Source organism: Eptatretus burgeri, chromosome 10 (assembly GCF_056783735.1).
Source record: "Eptatretus burgeri isolate ZD-2024b chromosome 10, Ebu_testis_v1, whole genome shotgun sequence".
Classification (NCBI taxonomy): domain Eukaryota; kingdom Metazoa; phylum Chordata; class Myxini; order Myxiniformes; family Myxinidae; genus Eptatretus; species Eptatretus burgeri.
In genome coordinates, this window is record NC_140970.1 from 102,380,628 (window position 1) to 102,400,039 (window position 19,412).

At 44.8% G+C, this 19,412-nt stretch overlaps 1 protein-coding gene across 2 annotated transcripts in view; it reads left to right on the forward strand.

Annotated features, from left to right (window-relative positions):
- Nucleotides 1-270: 270 nt before the first annotated feature.
- The window catches only part of RNPEP (arginyl aminopeptidase), a 49,708-nt gene continuing 30,566 nt past the window's right edge, over nt 271-19,412 (forward strand). The window contains exons 1-4 of one of the 2 annotated variants that reach the window (XM_085899725.1): nt 271-802; nt 7,620-7,760; nt 9,058-9,209; nt 15,474-15,590. In XM_085899725.1, coding sequence (XP_085755851.1) covers nt 425-802; nt 7,620-7,760; nt 9,058-9,209; nt 15,474-15,590 — 788 coding nt within the window. In that variant the 5' untranslated portion in view covers nt 271-424. The remainder of the gene's footprint in view (nt 803-7,619; nt 7,761-9,057; nt 9,210-15,473; nt 15,591-19,412) is intronic. The other variant, XM_085899724.1, reaches the window with a different exon arrangement.

Genomic DNA, 19,412 nt, shown 5'->3' on the forward strand with positions numbered 1-19,412 from the left:
CTTGAATCGTTTGAGTGAATGTCCTCTTATTGACGTGAAGAAGAAGAAGAAGCTGTTTGAGTCGATTTCACAATTCCGTGCATGATCTTTCAAACTATTAATCATGTATTCTTCTTCCTCTTCCCTCTTCTTCTTCTTCGCTCTTCTTCTTCCCTCCTCTTCTTCTTCCCTCCGTTTCTTCTTCCCTCCGTTTCTTCTTCCTTCTTCTCCCTCATCTTCTTCCCTCTTCTTCGTGTTCCCTTTTCTTCGTCTTCCTTCGTCTTCCTTCGTCTTCCTTCGTCTTCCTTCTTCTTCTTACTTCTTCTTCTTCCTTCTTCTTCCTCCTATTCCTCTCTGCTCCTCCTCTCGCTCCTCCCACATAGACTGTGCTCATGCCTCTCCCCTCACTTCCTTTCAGCTGTTCTTTATCGCCGTCCGAACAGTCATGGCTTCGCACCGCGACAGCAGCTCGGCCGCGAACACGGACCGCTTCGTGGTGAAGCACGTCCACCTTGACCTGCACGGGGATCCGGCGAAGCGCCGCCTCGAGGGCCGAGTGACGCTGCGCACGTTGTGCGTGCGACCCGCGGGCGAGCTCGTGCTCGACGTGCACCCGTCCTTGGAGGTGCGCGCGGTGCGCGCGGTGCGCGAGGACCTGCCGGGAGAGTCGGACGACGTTCGCGTGTCCGGAGAAGAGCTCTCGTTCGAGGTCCGTCCGTTCACGGGCTTCGGCTCTGCGCTGCACATCGCTCTGCGGGAGCCTCCCGAGGCCGGACGACTGCTCAACGTCACGGTGGAGTACGCTACGGGCGATGGTCCTGGGGTGAGGATCAGCTCCCCCGACGGAATTGCATCTGATCGGTGCTCTTGTAATAACTAAAGGCCCTGTCACACCTTGACGTTTTAGCCAGCAATGGCAACGTATAAAAATGCACGTAAAACGTTGGCGTACGCTGAAGTTTTGAGTTTGTTTTTTTTAAGTTTTGGTCGTATGCATAACGTATTAGTAACGGGCACAGAACGTTTCGTTGTGTTAAAGATAACTTGTACCAACGAATGCTTAGCCTGTTGTCGGCGTTCACAACCTATGCCCAACGATAGTTTAACTTGGTCATAGCCCGCTGCACGTATCGCCGACAAACTCGTGGCATTCTCTGTTAAAAAGCTGCCGTACGCCGATTTAAATCATAACCGCCTTAAAATTGGAAGTGTCAACATCGCAGTCACACCTTGACAATTTAGCCAGCGTATGCCAACCTATGAAAAATGTGTCTAAAACGCTGGGACACGTCGAATACGGTATGGGTAAGTTGTGTATACGTTAGGAGCACGATGAAAAACAATGAAGTACGCTGGCATATTACGTGGTACGTTTAGTACGTCGTGAAATTTCAAGCATGCTGAAAATTTTACGACGTACTCGACGTATGGCTCACAAGTTCCGCATACGCTGGCATAAGTTCTCGGCACGCTCCGCAATCGTTTACATACGTCGGCCACACGTTACTTGTAAGTTACTCATAAGTCGAAACACGTCGAGGTAATGTTTAGCATACCCGAAACTTAATTTTTAACCTACGAGTAACGTGCTTTGAACCTATTAGTAGCGTGCTTTGAACCTATAAGTAGCATGCTTTGAACCTATGTGTAACGTATCTCAAACGCACATTGGCGTATGTAGACGAATTTGATTGACGTCTTCCGGACGACCACAGAACTTACTGAACGTGTTTCTAACTTACAGCTACCGTATAATGGCGTATTGGCAGCGTTTAGGGGAATTGGTATATACAAATGGGCTTCACAAGAGGAACCCGTCAGTGTTCCAGACTCCATGTTGAGTAGATGTCAATGTCAGTCGCAGTGGCAGTCGCAGTAGTAGTAGTAGTAGTAGTAGTAGTTCGAGAGAATTTAGTGTTGTCAATGTTAGTAGTAGTAGTATTAGTATTAGTAGTAGCAGTAGTAGTTCAAGAGAATTTAGTGATGTCGGTGGTAGTAGTAGTAGTAGTAGTAGTTCGAGAGAATTTAGTGATGTCGATGTTAATAGTAATAGTAGTTCGAGAGAATTTAGTGACGTCAATGTTGGTAGTAGTAGTAGTTCGAGAGAATTTAGTGTTGTCAATGTTAGTAGTAGTAGTATTAGTATTAGTAGTAGTAGCAGTAGTAGTTCGAGAGAATTTAGTGATGTCGATGTTAATAGTAGTAGTAGTTCGAGAGAATTTAGTGACGTCAATGTTGGAAGTAGTAGTAGTTCGAGAGAATTTAGTGTTGTCAATGTTAGTAGTAGTAGTATTAGTATTAGTAGTAGCAGTAGCAGTAGTAGTTCGAGAGAATTTAGTGTTGTCAATGTTCTTAGTAGCAGTATTAGTAGTCGTGGTAGCAGTACTATTTCGAGAGAATTTAGTGATGTCGATGTTAGTAGTAGTAGTAGTCGTAGTAGTTCGAGAGAATTTAGTGATGTCGATGTTAATAGTAGTAGTAGTTCGAGAGAATTTAGTGATGTCGATGTTAGGAGTAGTAGTAGTAGTTCGGGAGAATTTAGTGATGTCGATGTTAGTAGTAGTAGTAGGTGGAGAGAATTTACTGATGTCGATGTTGGTAGTAGTAGTAGTACTTTCAAGTAACGTGTTGCAAAGTGTGAACAACGTTCATGTTGCGTGCTTCCAAAACGTTACTCGTAGGTTAGAAATAAGTTTCGGGTACGCTAAACATTACCTCGACGTGTTTTGACTTATGAGTAACTTACAAGTAACGTGTTGCAAAGTGTGAACAACGTTCATGTTGCGTGCTTCCAAAACGTTACTCATAGGTTAGAAATAAGTTTCGGGTACGCTAAACATTACCTCGACGTGTTTTGACTTATGAGTAACTTACAAGTAACGTGTTGCAAAGTGTGAACAACGTTCATGTTGCGTGCTTCCAAAACGTTACTCGTAGGTTAGAAATAAGTTTCGGGTACGCTAAACATTACCTCGACGTGTTTTGACTTATGAGTAACTTACAAGTAACGTGTTGCAAAGTGTGAACAACGTTCATGTTGCGTGCTTCCAAAACGTTACTCATAGGTTAGAAATAAGTTTCGGGTACGCTAAACATTACCTCGACGTGTTTTGACTTATGAGTAACTTACAAGTAACGTGTTTCGGCGTGTATCAACGATCAAATAACGTGCCTACAACTTATGGCCAGCGTAGCGGAACGTGTGAGTCATACGCCGGCATACGTCGTAAAATTTCAAGCATGAAAAAATTCGAGGAAAACCCAAAAGTTCAACGTTTAAAGCCAGCGTACAACGACGTATGGCAGTGTTTTTCAGCGTGCTCTCAATGTTGTCAAAACTTACCCATAACGTATTCGACGTGTACCAGCGTTTTACACAAATTTTCCAAAAATCGGCATAAGCTGGCTAAAACGTCAAGGTGTGACTGGGCCTTAACGATCGTGGTCGGATCGGATCGAATAAGAGCCGATAATTAGTTAACGATATTTTTAATTGTGTGGAGTGAACTCGTGATCACCCGGACTCCATGGCTGCAACACTCCAAAGTGATCGGTTATTGTTGTGGGCCGGGGTCCGATGGCGATAAACGACCACTGGTTGGAGCAGTGGAGTCGTCCGTCTCCCACCGAACACCTGGAATTTAGGTCGTCACTCTCAGATAAGTCTGAAAGGTCACGGGTCCCTTAGCGGACCGTGGTCACCAATGTTTTAACGGCGTGGGTTAGGGTTAATTGCCTAATTCAATATACCTGAATACTCACGTGGTCCAACTCCCGGGGAAAACCACATCCGCGACGGACCTCGGGCGGATCGGACCGTTTACCGAGCCCGATCCGGGTGTAAACCGAGCGGGGATTACCAAGATCAGGCGGTCCAAATGAACAATTTACGACACGAACGGCCTTACTATTTCTCAAGCCCACACCGTGCTGGGTCAATGGATGAAACGACAGGCTACGAACTGGAACATTTAACACGGGGATTTATTTTACAATTGGCAATAATCGGGAAGGGAGACACAGAGCAGAGTTATCACGAACAAGAAATGTAATTCACAATGTACAAGGTACTCAATAATTCTACTTACAGACGGGGCCCACGGACACACACACACGCACACGCACACGCACACGCACACGCACACACACACGAAACTGGACCCTGTGGGTCTTTATTCGGTAGAGCCGGGCCACGGTACCTTCCCGCCTCGTGCGGTCACACCGACTCCAAACCACCACGGTGGGACTCGAACCCACGACCCAAAGTCCACGGCCCACGTTCCTGTCTGCTCGGCCGCCTCTACCACAAGAAGCCACCGCAAAGGGCCGCAGACGACGACTGAGACCAAGCCACACGACCGCAGACGAAGCCAATCACCACCAAGACTGCAGACAAAGCCAATCGCCACCAAGACCGCAGACGAAGCCAATCGCCACCAAGACTGCAGATGAAGCCAATCCCCACCAAGACCGCAGACGAAGCCATTCACCACCAAGACTGCAGACAAAGCCAATCGCCACCAAGACTGCAGACGAAGCCAATCGCCACCAAGACTGCAGACGAAGCCAATCGCCACCAAGACTGCAGACGAAGCTAATCGCCACCAAGACTGCAGATGCTCTCACAACGACCAACTCTCTCCTCCCTTGAGGTGGAAGTGATCTCTTGTTTTCCTCCCACTCGCCTCCTGATTGGACGGTCGTCTCAAGGGGTGTGTCGAGGTGTCTCGGGGGCCCGCCTCCCGAAGAGGCTCTGTCGTAGCTTTTGGCACGCTGGCCTCCCATTGGATGGGGCGCGTGTGGGATGCTCGCTCTTCGCTCATTGGCTGGAGGAAACGTCCCATGCCATTCCTTGGAGCGGACCCTCGATCTGAGGCGATGGAGGCTCCGCCCACGCCTTCAGCCAAAAACACATGGGCAATGGCGACCGGGTTGAGTGAGGGACGGTGCCGTTGTTGTTGTTGTTGTTGTTGTAGAAGATGTAATAAACCTGACTATAAAATAACTCGCAGCGCACACACAAAATTCCCATTAGACAGAAGGACAGAACCCTGACTATAAACACATACTTATCGAAATAACTGAACTGCGGGGGCTGCTGTCTGTATGTGTGCAAATGGCTTCCAGATTTGTAACATTATCAGCTAATACACTTACCCTGGGTTAATAAGCAATCCTCATTACCCAGAGGATAATGTCATCGGTGGTTAAAATCCAAAGTGCGGATCAGCAGGACAAGAGTGCAGTCGATGTCACCACTGTTGCCCGTGTGCTGCTCGAGCTGTTCCATCATACTTCGAGTTTAGCGCAGTTCAGTCGTTGCGAGAGATTGATGAACAGGTTTTCAAATATTTATACAAGTCACAAACATTAACCTCAACTGAACTGTTCGTCCTTCAAATTCACCCCTCGAGGTCTCTTGTTGATCAAAAGATTCTCGGTTCCTGATTTCGGTGATTCGTAGTTGTCGGATCATCCAAGAGAAGAATGCTGAAATAGATTAAAAAACATAAACTTTCTCAACTCGGTGTCATGTTTGTATGTAAAGTTTAAAATAAAGTTTTTTTGGGGGTTTTTTTTCAAATATATAACCTAATAATGTGATGTTTGTTTATCTGTACAGTGTCCGTCTTGTCTTGTCCTGTCTTGTCACTCGCTGAACAACTCCCTCAAACTTTTGTGATGTCGTACCGAACTTCTCTGCGCTGCACCGACCACTCCTATGTATGTCCGAAGGGGATTGTTTTGAAATATTTTGAAAAGATGATTTTTTTATTTATTTGAATCTTCAGCATTGATTACTTTCAAAAAATGTCAGTGAGGTGTTTTTAATAATGTGGTGGTGAGGTGTTTGGTGGAGGAGGTTATAATGTTTTCACCCATTGCGTGGGTGGGTACTCTGCTCGTTATATATAAAACACAATGTGTGTTTGTGTATGTGTCTGTCTGTCCCCCTTTCATAAGGATGATTTAAGTAGGGTTCTCAAGGCCAATCTTTTAACATGACGGTGTTAACTTCGGTCAACTTCTCAGGATAAAAAAAAACATTTTCCATAAAAGAGTAATTACGTCTCCTGTACTGGAAATATCGATGGTGACTTTCAAACCGGGCCTCTGGGGCAGTGTACAGAAACGTTTTAAAAAATGATGACAACTACAAGACACGGGGAGGTGAAATTCACTGCACATGATGTGTGACGTGCACAGAGTAAAATGAGTGTTCATTTACGTCCGTAGGATGTCTAATAAATATAGAGGCACACATGACTCTCGGCCGAGGCTTCAGATTTTGGCACACTCATGAGTCTGCACTGTCGAAATGAAATGTCCCAGAAGTTAAAGAAAATATGGTAACATTTGTACATGCAGTGCTTTAAAATAAGGCTTTTTCTTGTGATGAAACATCACATATTCCAGTTTCTGAATTTTTGATGGGCTTTTATACTGGTTTGTGTGTGTGTATATATATATATATATATATATATATATATATATATATATATATATATATATATATAAAATCGATTACTCCCATGCTCTTCCAGCTGAAGAAGCTGCAAAAAGCAATCATGAAAGAGCTGCCCAAGGTAAGTGCTTTGCTGTTTCAAGCCTTTCTCAGAGTTCCTCCACAGCTGTAAAGACGTACACACATGCGAATGCCAATGCTACACACCCCTTCAGCTGCCGGACCGGTTTCATCGCTTGTTGGCGACTACTTAGCGACAGCGCAGACAGACATGCATACCAACGAGGCTCCTAAGCATGTACCACGTGTAAATGTCAAAATCAGTCAATATATAAATGAAAACAAAGACCCATGCACATCTCTCACCTGTGAATGGAGGTAATAACCAATTGTGTATTTGTCTGTTCCCCTCCATTCCTTCCATTCGCAGGTGAGAGATGTGGGTGGATCTTCATTTTCATTAATATATTGACGACTTTTGACGTTTTCATGTCGTACATGGGTGGGAGCCTCGTTAGCGCAGACAGATATGTGTACCATCGCTGAGGAGTCGCCAATAAGCGATGAAACTGGTCCGGCTGCTGAGGGGGTGTGTAGTATGGGCATTCTCATGTGCATACTATTATGAATGTCTTACAGCTGTGGAGGAACTCTCAGAAGGATTTAAAACAGCAAAAGGGCTTACCTTGGTCACCTTTTCATGGTTGCTTTTTGCAGCTTATTCGGTTGGAAGTGCATGGGAGGAGTCGATTTATTTATATAACCCTAGCCACCTGGGTTTAATTGTTTCGATGAGAGCTGATTGGTTATTCCCTCCATTCACAGGTGAGAGATGTGGGTGGGTCTTCGTTTTCATATATATATATTTTACAGAGAGGTTAATTAATTATCCGCCCGGATTCACGGATGGGTTAATCCCCCCCATGTGGTCGCAGACGGGCTAATTCCCTCACCGTAATCACTGACTTGAAGGAAACTGTATGGGATGCCTGTTTATCGTCCATCCGAGGGATGCATACACATTGATGCATTATCCTGCCTGCGAAACACCGGGATAACAATTTATAACTCGGCCGAGCCCAGGCGAGACAGTTTAGAGGTGAGTGTGCGTACCTCTCGGCCATCATGCCAGCTCATTGAGAGAATCGAAAGCATCCTTTATTCTGTCTTTCAGGTGTGTTGGTTGGAACCTGAGCAAACTGCAGGCAAGGTGAAACCGTTCTTCTACACTCAAGGCCAGGCTGTCCTCAATCGCTCATTCTTCCCCTGTGCAGACACACCTTCTGTGAAGATAACCTACTCGGCCACAATAAAGGTGCACCTTTACTTTTATTGCAGAACATAATGCAAACAACTCCTTGAATACTATACAGCCAATTATTGTTCCATCTGTCTCCGAAGGTGGAGGGATGTTGTGTTTTCACCCCTGTCTGTCTGTTTGTCTGTCTGTGAGCAGGATGTATCAAAAAGTTATGGATGTATTCAGACAAACGTTGGTGGACAGGTTGAATGTGTGATGACAAATTGATTCGATTTTGGAATTTTTTTTAGTGGTGCTTCACCATTGAGAGATAGGGCCAAAAATTAATTATATATATATATATATATATATATATATATATATATATATATATATATATATATATATATATATATATCACGATATTCAAAGTTGTGGACAGCTTTTTGACAAACTTGGTGGATGAGTGGTTTCGGTGATAAGTCCATTTGATTTTTAGTTCAGGTCCGGATGCAGATCCAGCTTGTCAGTGGGATTCAGAACAAACTGTTCAACCTAGTGGAGGTATGCACTCCACCAAGTGCTGTTCTAGCTTGATCTGTAATCTGACTTCGGATGCATTTTGACCACATTATGTCTTTCTTTTTACCTGTGATGTGTTGCATGTCTACAAGACCTCTGTGTGGTTGTTGGGGTTCTTGTTGGGGGTCGATTTTTGAAATGTGCACCCATTGGTCAGACAGCTGCCGGACCCCACCCATATTTGTCGCTGGACTCCACACACCATGGCACCCAGATAAAATATGGCCGCCATCTTGGTTTTCTGATTGGCCTCTGCCGATTAGACACTGCTCGGGATTGTTGCGTCAGATTTCCATTGGCTTTGTTTGGGTCGAGTATTACTCACGATGAAGTACCCCCAAAAAAATCTAATCGATATCAAATATAAATGATTGGTCAGGTTTAATCAAGCCCCTCAGCATGCACGGCGCGTGCCTCCCTAAAAAAAAAAGCATTACGTAATTTTTGAATGACCCCATATTGGGGTTAAACGATCCATGACCGTGTGACGATTCTTCGATAACCGTGGAGGAGGCCGACGTGGATGAAAGGTGTCGAGCTGATCTTTTAATGGCGCATCAAATGTGTGTTTCCTAATCACGCTGCTCATCTTTTAAGAGTGCTATAAATGCACTTTCCCAATTGGCACCTTACCGGATTTTGTCCCAGGTTGCGACCACAGTGCGGTCATTGTTGTTAATAACCCTGGGACCACCCACCCTTCCTTGTGATGAAAACTTCAAGGATAGCTCTTTGCTGGGTTCATCAATAAGGCAACAGAATATGTTGATTTGTTTTATTTTATTTTAAGGTTCCACACGGGCTGGTGGCCGTAATGAGTGCGTCACAGTGGCATGAACCCAGTGCTGATGGCGAGTTCCGCTTTACAATGGACAAGCCCATTCCGTCATACCTCATTGCTTTGGCTATCGGTGATCTAGAAAGCGCTGAAATTGGACCAAGGTAAGACCAATGGGTTGGTATCCACTCGAAGTATGTTTGTTTCTTACTTACAAACCAAAAAAACAATGCATCATAATGCACAACAGCATATGGCCATCCTTTTATATTCATATGGCCAGAGGGATTAAAAAAAAAACAAACTTCAATATCCCATCCTCTAATCAGAGTTGGCCGAGATGTATGCACACCCGACTCTAAACTGCTGAGCATGACCCCAGGCCGAGAAGCTGTTTTGGCAGAAACGAATAATTTAGTAATTTAATAATTAATAGAGTATGATGGTACATCAGATCAGATGTATTATCATCGGTGCGATCAGTTCACTGAACATTTAAATAAATATATTTCATTGTTTAAATTTGAACAGAATACAAAACGTTATCGCTAAACCGGATGCCAACCCATGCTGAAGAAGCATATGATAAACAATTTCTGCAATTATGAACAATCCATGATAAAATGGGGAACTTGTACGCAGCGTTTGCGAGCAAAGAGAAGCTGAGCATTTTTGTGAGTTTTTTTTTAATTTTTTTTTTGCATGATGACATGTGAGCACATCGTTTGTCAACTATTCTTATCTTCCAGTCATTTCTTACCAGTCATAGCTCGGTGGCATAATGTGGTTGGAGCATCCTCTCTGAGTCTGGATGGTCGGTGGTTCGAACCCCGGCCGAGTCGTACCGAACACTTCAGAACTGGAATGTGCTGTTTCCTTGTTTGATGCTCAGAATTAAAAAAAAAGAAAAGAAAAAAAAAGGATAGAGTATGGCGAAACAACCATCGGTTGGTAACCGCTCGCAGGCTTGACGGATCTAATGTCCGCCTTCTGCGTTGACCCATATCTCAATATAATCAAGGGAAAGTATGTTGTATGTGTTGTGGAATTGTTGTTAACCGACTTGATGTAAATCCTGTTTCTCAATTTGTACTCTAAACAATTAATTCACTGTCCACAACGGAAAGTACTTTTGATCAGAGAACATTTATTGTCATGGTACCACGGAGTCCAAAACACTGAGATGGTGAACATCCACAATGATTTGCACTAAGCTAAGATTACATTTTCTGGCTGGTATCCACTAAGTTAGAAGCGAATGACGTAATCATGGCAAAAGTTGCAGTGCTATCAACCAGGTCACTTTGTTCCATAGCAAGACATTCCTTTTATCAACATTTAGGTCAAAAGTCTCTTGGCCAAAGGGAAGGAACGCTGACAGCCAATTCGACTTGTAGCATAAAATTGAATTTATAAAGCACCAGCAACCATTATAATTGAGTACATTAATATAATTATTTTCTTCCACATATGTTTTATCGACTCGCCCGAGAGGATTTAACCAAGGAGGCTGAAACGTTCAGATACTAATGAGGGCACCCTGAAGTTGTGCATACGCAAGTTTCGTTTGATTCTTCAAGTTTTGGAATAACTGGGGTTTTTTTTTTCACCCTTCTTGACATTTTCTTTCTTGGGGTGGGGTGCAATTAGAATTACCCGAGCTATATAAGCACATAAGTAATACACATGCTTTTGCTTCATATACTTAACCTGGGTTTATTTTTATTTTTTTTGGGAGCCATTGAGGCAGTTGTCTGTTGCCTATACACTGCCCAAATAAAGGGATGTGTCGGAAGAACGTGTTGCACACTTGGAACAAGATCACCCGTCGGGCGAGTACTCTGCTAGTTATTATTATCCAGTTCGTTACCTTTGAGCCAATGATGGCATACATGTATGCTTGAAACCAGCACCTCCAAAAATGATTCCATGAATGGAAAACCTTTATCACGTGTTATTCGTGAATGTTAATTACCAGGGTTTGCACGTTTCTATGTCAAAGAAAGAAAGAAAAACAATTAAAGGAAATATTTGTAAGAGCAGTTCACAATTTAAATGTTCATCATTTAAATTTTCAAGGTTAAAGGCAAAGGATTGATGATGATGATGATGATGATTAGAAACACGGATTGTTGATTTTATAACCCAGGACATTGATATTCGTTCCATATTTCACGCTTACTTTTAATTACCTGGAAATGATTACGTATTGACTTTGTGATTCTTTTAGTTTTTTTGTTTTTTGTGAAGTTGTATTGCAACAATTGATCAAAATTCCAGTCTGCATGGGAATTGGAACAGATGTTCAGATTAATATATATATATATATATATATATATATATATATATATATATATATATATATATATATATACATGACCAGTCAAAAGTTTTAGAACACCACCATTTTTTACTAAAATTGAAGCAGTTTAATGTTTCAATGTACTCTGAAATTAAAGCAATGAACAAATAAACAATTGCAGACAACAAAGAAATCATGGAATCGTTTTGTTGAACAAAATTTAATCTAAATTTTTGACTCTTCAAAGTAGCCACCTTTTGCAGATATAACAGCCGAACATACTCGTGGCATTCTTTCCACAATGTAAATCAAATATTGTTCGGAAAGTTCTTCCCAACACTGTTGCAGAAGTTCCCACAAATGTGTTGCACTTGTCGGTTGCTTTGCTTTCACCCTTCTGTCCAGTTAATCCCAAACCAGCTCGATGGGGTTTAAGTCTGGAGACTGTGCTGGCCATTCCATGATTTGAAGCCTACCGTCTTGTTCTTTTCTTCTAAGGTAGTTCTGACACAGCCTGGAGGTATGTTTTGGGTCGTTATCTTGCTGTAGGATGAATCTCTGACCAACTCTGCGTAGACCAGAGGGTGTTGCATGGCGCTGCAAAATGCTGTGGTAGCCATTTTGGTTCAGGGTGCCAGTCACTCTGTGCAAGTCACCGATTCGAGATCCAGCAACAGAGCCCCAGATCATCACGCTTCCTCCTCCATGTTTGACAGTTGGTGTCACACACTGAGGAACCATCCTTTCCCCTACTCGACGGTGTACAAAAACCCTGCGTGATGAAACAAAGATTTCAAATTTTGATTCATTGGTCCAGAAGACCTTCCAGTTTTCAGTAATCCACTGGTGGTGCTTCATGGCCCAGGCAAGCCTCTTTTTCTTATTTTGCCATCTTAGCAATGGCTTTCTTACTGCCACTCGACCTGTCAAACCTGCTGCTTGAAGTCTTCTCTTCACAGTTGAAACTGAGACTTCCTTACTTCGACCAGTGTTAAGCTGTGCTTGAAGCTGCTGTCCTGTTCTGATCTGGGCACTGTCATAATGTTGTTACCCAAATTTGGTCATATTCTGACTGGTGGGTCTGGAGAAGAAGATTTTTGAAGAAATTTATTGAAACTGCCATTTTGGAATGACAGGGTAGCTGAGGAGTTTGTGAACAAGCTGAGTGGCATTTGGGGAGTCCTGGTGTTTTGAGGAGTCCTGAAGAGTTGTGGAGTGCCTTCAACACCACCATCCTTGATGTTGCCGGTGGATATCTTGGAACTCACCAAAAGGTGAAGAAGAACTTTGTCTCATAAGGGACACTGGATATCATTGAAAGGAGTCATAGGGCCAGGCTTCAAGGTGGAGCTGAGTTGTTCAGGGAGTTGAGACGTAAAATTGCACTGCACTGAGGGCAGAAAAGGAGGCCTATGTGTGAGGAATCTGTGAAGGGGTAGAGCATCACCTGTGGTCATATGAATCTTGTCCTGCTTACAGAGGAATTTGTGCATCGTGTTCCTCCAAGCTCATCCCTCGGTGTTCTGCAGTTAGAGCGGAAGTCAACGCCCGCTGGGCTGGTTACTTTGGCTGTCCCACTAACTGTAGAGTTGGATGTCAGGGGTGTTATCCCTATTGCTGACCCTTCAATCAACTGTGGTCCACCTTCTTTTGTGGAAACTCGGGCTGTGGTGAACCGGTTGAAATGGGGTGAAGCTCCAGAGATCTGTGGCATCCATGCTGAACTTCTCAAGGCTGGTGGAAATGCTGCACTTGTGTCATTGCATGCAGTGCTGTGCTCTGCCTGGAACGCAGGCATCATCCCAACTGACTGGAAGAGGGGTCTTGTTGACTATCTCTGGAAAGGGAAGGGTGATCGCCAGCACAACAACAGCTACTGAGGGGTGACGCTGCTCTCAGTGCCGGGCAAGGTCTTTGCTCGGATAATTATTCTTGATAGGGTTCGCCATCATCTGCTTGAGCACCATCACCCAGAGCAGTCTGGCTTTACACTAAAGAGGTCAACGATTGACCGTATCCTTGCTCTTCGGGTCCTCACTGAATGTACGAGCGTTTTGACAGGGGCTGCTTGCAGCCTATGTTGATCTCTGTAAAGCGTTTGATTCAGTGCATCAGAATCCCTCTGGAGGATTCTTGGTCTTTGTGGGGTGCCACCAATGACTATTAATCTGACTATGAACTATACTCTGGTACTGAGAGTGCTGTGAGATGTGGTGGTTCCATCTTCAACGTACTTCCAGTTGTTACTGGAGTTTGTCAGGGGTGTGTACTGGTGCCCACACTTTTCCGTGCTTGTCTGGACTGGATTCTGGGGAGGCTGTCGGCAAGATCAAGGTGTGGTGCATAGTTTGGGAATGTCAAGATCTTTGACTTTGATTTCGTCGATGATGCAGTCATCTTTGTGGAGACGCTGGATACCCCTATGGGGCGTTTTGAGGCACTGAATGAGGAGTCGGAGCCGCTGGGATTACGGGTTTTCTGGATCCAAACTAAGATTTCAGGCTTTCTTGGATGCTGCTGTCCTGTCTGTGCCTGTTTGTGGTGAAGATGGTGAGTTCGTGGAGAGATTCACTTACCTTGGCAGTGATATTCATGTCTGCTGGCTGTGAGCCAGAGGTCGATAGACGTCTGGGTCGGGCCTGGGGAGTCATGGATTCACTGGATCATGGGGTGTGGCACTGTCGTTACCTATGCAAAAGGATGAAAGTCTGAGTCTTCAGGTCCCTTGGTGCTTCCAGTCTTGCTCTACGGATGTGGGACTTGGACTCTGACCAGGGATCTGAAGCGATGACTTAACTCCTTCAGCACCAGGTCTCTTTGGAGAATCCTTGTCTATTGCTGGTAAGACTTAGTGCCAACAAGCAGTTGCTGAGAGACTCAAATGAGATTTGTTACCTGCATAGTCCGTGAGCATCACCTGCGGCTGTATGGACATGTGGCTCATTTTACTGACGCTGATCCTGCTCACCAGATTCTCATGAGCGGAGGAAGCCAATGGGCTGACCACTTGCCTCGTGGTTACAGCGGGTTTATCGGCATCTCAAGGAGATGGGGATGGCCAGACAGAGGCCCCTGGAGTACTGTCGGATAGTTGACGTGGTGACACGCTGCTCTGTTGCATTCTCCCATACCTGATCTGATCTGGCATGTGACAATTAGGTCTCCGAGAAAAGCAAGATATTATGAGAGGTACTTGCTTCATGATGTTCAACAGAGGAAAGATTCTAAGAAAGACCACGAATGTTCATGAAATGAGTTTTTAAAAGGCAAGGTTCTTGGGATGGGCCGATACCACTACTGCCAACTCTCCCCACCCCTTTCATTGGTAGTAAAGACAGGCAGGTCACCAGAAAATGAACGTAGAGCAGTTTGTGAGTACTGGTGAGAACACCATGTTTGAAGCTGACATGAACTCATTACATCATGTACACCTGTAAAACTCTTGCCCCGACCGCATTTATCAATTTGTGATGAAATTGTGTCTTTCACAAATGCACAAGGAGTTTGGATATAAGGAAGTTGCTTTTATAGGTTGGGGGGGGGGGGGTCAAGGCTCATGCCAGAGTGGGCAGCTGTTGGACATCATGACAATTAGATAGAAACGTCCTACCTTCTTCGTTCGTATGCAGCACTCGGCTGTGGGGTGCCATTATTGGCTGAGGATGAGGCTGGGACTCTGATGCTATACCCTCTGCTGGTTCAGGCAGGAATTTGTAATTTGGTCATGGTGCCAGTGATAGCTTGCCTACTCTTCGTGAAGGACACTGTGGGATCTTTAACGTCCACCAACGAATGCTGGCAGATGGGACGCCCCGTTTAACGTCCATCCGAGGGACGGCAAACGCATTGATGAAACACCGAGATGGCGGTTTATAGCTGGGTCTGGATTCGAACCCAGGCTGGACAGCTTAGAGGTGAGTGTGTGTACGTCTCGGCCATCCCGCCAGCCCAAAGATTGGAAGGAAGAGGAAGATAATTCTTAAGGTAAGATTTTTTTTATTTAAGACATAACTATTTATGATTTACAAATGATTGTGAATGTGGAGATTTGTACAGGTTAATGAAATCTAGGTGTTTGAAAGTGTTGAGGCAAAGTTTTGCTTTTGTAATTTTGTTTTGTTCCTAGGAGCCGTGTGTGGGCTGAGCCAAGTGTCTTGCCTGCTGCCAAGTCCGAGTTCAATGAGATCATAGAGAAGTTCTTGAGCACTGGTGAAGAACTGTTTGGACCGTATCTTTGGGGAAGGTACCAGCCTCACTTTGAATACTGCTGCCTATTGAACCTCCACTGTGATACTTTAAGGCAAATGTTGGTGCGTTTACTTCCGAAGATCAGAGTTTAGTACGCAAGTGAAACGACTCGACCTCTTGCTTTTTTGCGAGTGTAATGATGGAAGAAGGGATGTTAGCTTTGCTTTAAATCAAAGCCGACAATAGCTCACCGACTCTTTTCTTCGGACACCGTGGGATCTTAAACGTCTACCAACTAATTCCACCCAGTTTCATATCAATTTGAGGGATGGCACACACGTTGATGCCTTACCCTGCCTGTGAAACACTGGTATGATAGTGTATAGCTGGGCCGAGTTTTTAACACAGGCAAGACGGCTCTGAGGTGAGAATGCATAATTCCTCTTGGCTATCTGACCAGCCCAATAAATATTAATAATAATAATAATAATATTTTTAGCAGCGTCTCACGTAGCGAACGCTGCTCATAGAGAGGTCGGCATTGTTCTTCTTCTTGTTCTTCTTCTTGTGAAGACAAAACCTTAACCTCTAGGACTCGGCTCTGGTATATACAAGATCCGGATCTCCTTAAATACTGAGCACATGTACACATCCTCACCTAGACGGTGCCTTTTGAGAGCGTCTGTCATGAACTTTTAAATATATTTGGATGTTTGCTTTAAAGTTTCGAAAAGTTCACGTTACTATTTAAAGATTATTCCATTTATCGTATTGTAATTTTGTAAATACACTATTTATTTCGTAAATACACTATATATCGTAAATACGTAAATACATTATGATATACACTGTTGGCTTAATCAAGGCACGTGACAAAATATCAGAAGTATTTTTTTTTTCGTTTTTTTTAAGCCGACAAAACTTTTAGGACGCTGCTCTTGGACACATTTGTCCTTGTTAATATAAAGAATAATGTGAGGAAAATGTCTTTGGAATTAATTATTCATCAGTTATCTCTAAATGAACGTTAGCGCAAGTGCTTGTAACCCCAAATAGCAATGACCGACCAGGAATAGATGTCAAGATAGCTCTCACCACCCCGCCTCTCCCCTATCATCCTGGTGCATCCACATTGAGCCAAGTCTAACCCCTCAGGCACCCTCTGGCAAATGGTGCCGAAACATGTGCTGTGCCTCAGCGCTGCAAGTGCACATGAACAGCACTCTTGGGATGGGGTGAAAGACTTCTCCAAAGGTGGTCGGGGAGCAGGGCTATAAAAGACGATGAGGTGCGATGACGGCCAGAGCCAGAGTCAGAGTAGGAGAGAACCAGACTGAGAGCCACGGAAACCCAGGGTGATTCGGAGGGACTCCAGCACACCAGAAAAGACACACCACCTGTGTAATGGGGTCTGAAGGCTCGCTGACATGAAAGTGTCCTTGGTGTCTCTGCCAACAAGATGAGCCTGTGCCGCACCTCCCGACGTTTCATCAGGGAAGACCACACAGACACACAGACACACAGACACACAGACACACAGACACACAGACACACAGACACACACACACACAGTCATTTCTGCTGTTTGACTTGTGTTCCTGACTAAATCTGCCCATCTTACTGTCATGGAGCAAACGTATGAAATTTTTCCTTAACCCTCCACAACTGTCGCTTCCTTACTACCACCAAATCCAGTCCTATTCTATGTTGTCCACTCCTATTGGTAATCTTGTGGCTTTCCCACTTTTGAAAGAATGAACCAGTTATGGCCAACCCATTCCTTGCCACCAGCTCTTGACCCTCTCGATTCCTCGTTCCCAAACCAAATTTACTGAAACATTCCTCTTCCCCCGGCTTCGCTACTCCCACATGTGTGTTAGTCCCCTGCAATGCACAGCATCATGGCCAGCTCAAACATTCCCATCATCCACTCCAGTGCTTCCCTGAATTCCTGCTTCTCAGCCCCAGTCCTTCCCATTTGTGGCCCATATACCGACATAACGCAAACAATCTGCCTCTGTACCACCATCCATGCCATAACTATCTGTGCCTCCCATCTTTCTACTCTGACCACATGATTGCTGATCTCTTCCGATACTATTACTTCCACGCCATGACTTTCCATCCACACCCACGTGCAACAGCTTGTATCCTCCTCCCAACCTTCTCGCCCTGTCCCCTTTCCATCTGATCTGCTGCACACATAACACTTCCAACCTCCTTCTCTGTATTATCTCCATCACCTTGACTCCTCTGCCACACATTGATCCCACATTCAATTACCTTGCCAAGCCTCGCTTCTGAAGTGCTGATAATATATAATATATTATGTAATGCCGGCCTAACTTTACAGTCTGGATAGAGACAACAACAGAGGATGGAGCTCTGCAGCAACAATTGGGCCAGGAGGATTGCGTGAGTGAAGAGGGTGGATAGGAGGAGGATGGATGAACTGAGGGAGGAGATTGGTGTGCAGATGAGCTTGATGGGGAGATTGGTAAAAATCCAGTTGAAGTGGATGGAGGAAGAGAATGGCAAAGAGTGAAGAGGTTGAGGTAGGAGGAAAAGAGGTAGACTGAGGTTGAGATGGGAATATTGTGTGAGGAGCGATATTAACAAGGTGTAGATGGTTGGAGAGTGGAGGGAGTTGGCTGAAGACATGGGGAAGTGGAATATTGTGTTCAAGGCAGGGCAGCTGCCTAGTACCATTCGGCCTCACCCCTTATAAAGGGGAAAGAGGTCAGGTATGGGAGCATGCGCCGGAGCAGCGCGTCACTGCATCCACTTTCTGCCGGGCCTCCGTCTGGCCATCCCCCAGGCAGATGCCAGGCCCATCCCCATCTCTCTGAGATGCCGATCAACTTGCTGCAACCATGAGGGACATGGTCAGCCCATTGGCCTCATTCACTCATGAGGCTCCCTCACTGAGAGAATCTTTTGAGCAGGATCAGCATCAGGAAAACGAGCCGCATGTCCATACAGCTGCAGTTGATGCTCACGGACTACACAGGTAACAAATATCATTTGAGTCTCTCTCAGCAACTGCTCGCTGGACACAAATTCCGACCAACGATAGCCAAGGATTCTCCGAAGAGACCTAGTACCAAAGGAATTAAGTCTCTGTCTCAGATCCCTGGTCAGAGTCCAAGTCTCACATCCATAGAGCAATAATGGAAGCACCAAGGACCTGAAGACTCAGACTTTCATCGTCCTGCATAGGTGATGAAAGCGCCACACCCCAAGATCCACTGAATCCATGTCCCCAGGCCCGACCCATAGATCTATTGACCTCTGGCTCACAGCCAGCGGAGACATGAATATCACTGCCAAGGTAAGTGAATCTCTCCGTGCCCTCAACATCCTCACCACATCCAGATCCAGACATGATAGCATCATTCAAGATGCCATTGAAAGCTTGGATCTTAGTTTTGATCCAGAAAACCCGTAATCCCAGTGGCTCCGACTCCTCATTCAGTGCCTCAAAGGCCCCATAAGGTATCCAGCGTCTCCGCAAAGACGACTGCATGATCTGCGAAATCAAGGTCAGAGATCTTGACATTTCCCAACGATGCACCGCAGCTTGATTTCTCTGACATCCTCCCCAGAATCCAGTCCATACAAGTGCTGAAAAGTGTGGGTGCCAGTAAACACCCCCTGATGAACTCCAGTAACAACTGGAAATAAGTTGGAGATTGTATCACCACATCTCACAACACTCTCAGTTCCAGACTTGAGTTCAGACGTCAGATTGATCAGTTTCGGTGCACCCCACGAAGACCAATAATCCTCCAGAGGACATCCTGATTCACTGAATCCATTCGGCCTCATCCCTTACAACAAATCGCTTTGCATAGATCAACATCGGCTTCAAGCAGCC